Consider the following 1,216-nt stretch of genomic DNA (forward strand, 5'->3'; position numbering starts at 1 on the left):
CTACTTTCATTATTCTCTTAGTCATTCACTCTCCATCTCTCTTTCTCTCTCTCTCTCGTGTGCTCTCTCCCTCTCTCCACTTTTTCTCAAGCCAGCGTGCTGAGAAGCAATAGTCCTTCATCCAGGTGGCTCTTCATCCATCCATCCAGCCTTCTCTCCATGCCTCCCTCCATCCCTCTCTCCCTCCGTCTCTCCGTTGTTCCGGCTCGTTCCTCCTCTACAGTGGGAAAACCAGGAAGCCTGAGAAGGTGGAGTACTTCCAGCCGCCCATCAGGTTGCCACGCTCCAGCTTCAGGTAGGCGCGGTCGCCCTTCTCCATCTGCATCAGGACGCCGTTGCTGGCAGCCTCGCGTGTCACGTCCTGGTCGCCCGCAAACGCTGAGATCACCGGCCAGCCGTTCAGCATTAGGCTTACCTGTTACCCGCACACACACACACACACACACACACACACACACACACACACACACACACACACACACACACACAAAAACATAAACAAATAGGTTAGAGCCAAAATAAAGTCTATGTATTCATACATCCTCATTGAATAGATTAAAAAACGTATTACAAAATAATTAACTTTGTCATTTTCTGTTTCCCCAAAGGACAATTTATGCACAACCATGATATAAATTGTAGATTACATAAATAGAACCTTTTCCAACCAAAACGACACAATGAAACACAACAGTGGAGTTTTTACAGTGGAGCATCCAAACTCCAGCATTACTGTAAGTTTCCAGATGTTTTACCATCAAAGTCAACTGAAAAAAAATGGGTATTGTTTGAGCATGAGATTGAGAGGTCAGACCTGACATGACAAAAGTGTTTTTGCGTGTGTGTGTGTGTGTGTGAGACATAAAGAGGGGGGGACAGAGGGAAGACAAGGCCAATGAGAAAGACTGCGTCACAGAAAAAGAGAGACATAGAAAGAGTGAGGGGATGGAGAGATAGAGAGAGATTGATACAGACTGGAGGAAGAGGAGGGGAAGTGATGGCATGATGTATGACGGAGAGGAAGAGGAGGGGAAGTGATGGCATGATGTATGACGGAGAGGAAGAGGAGGGGAAGTGATGGCATGATGTATGACGGAGAGGAAGAGGAGGGGAAGTGATGGCATGATGTATGATGGAGAGGAAGAGAGATGGACAGTGGGCGTGACGTGACTCAGACATGTTGGGGGTGATAAAGCATTATCAGCCCTCAACTGCA

At 47.3% G+C, this 1,216-nt stretch overlaps 1 protein-coding gene across 1 annotated transcript in view; it reads right to left on the reverse strand.

Annotated features, from left to right (window-relative positions):
- Window positions 1-217: 217 nt before the first annotated feature.
- cbln1 (cerebellin 1 precursor) overlaps window positions 218-1,216 on the reverse strand; it is a 5,868-nt gene continuing 4,869 nt past the window's right edge. The window contains exon 3 of the mRNA XM_076301040.1: window positions 218-415. Coding sequence (XP_076157155.1) covers window positions 218-415 — 198 coding nt within the window. The remainder of the gene's footprint in view (window positions 416-1,216) is intronic.

This window comes from Alosa pseudoharengus, unplaced genomic scaffold (assembly GCF_046254945.1).
Source record: "Alosa pseudoharengus isolate Yale_2024_CS ecotype anadromous, Long Island Sound unplaced genomic scaffold, YU_APseudo_1.1 YU_APseudo_1.1_scf_10, whole genome shotgun sequence".
In the NCBI taxonomy this organism is placed as follows: domain Eukaryota; kingdom Metazoa; phylum Chordata; class Actinopteri; order Clupeiformes; family Clupeidae; genus Alosa; species Alosa pseudoharengus.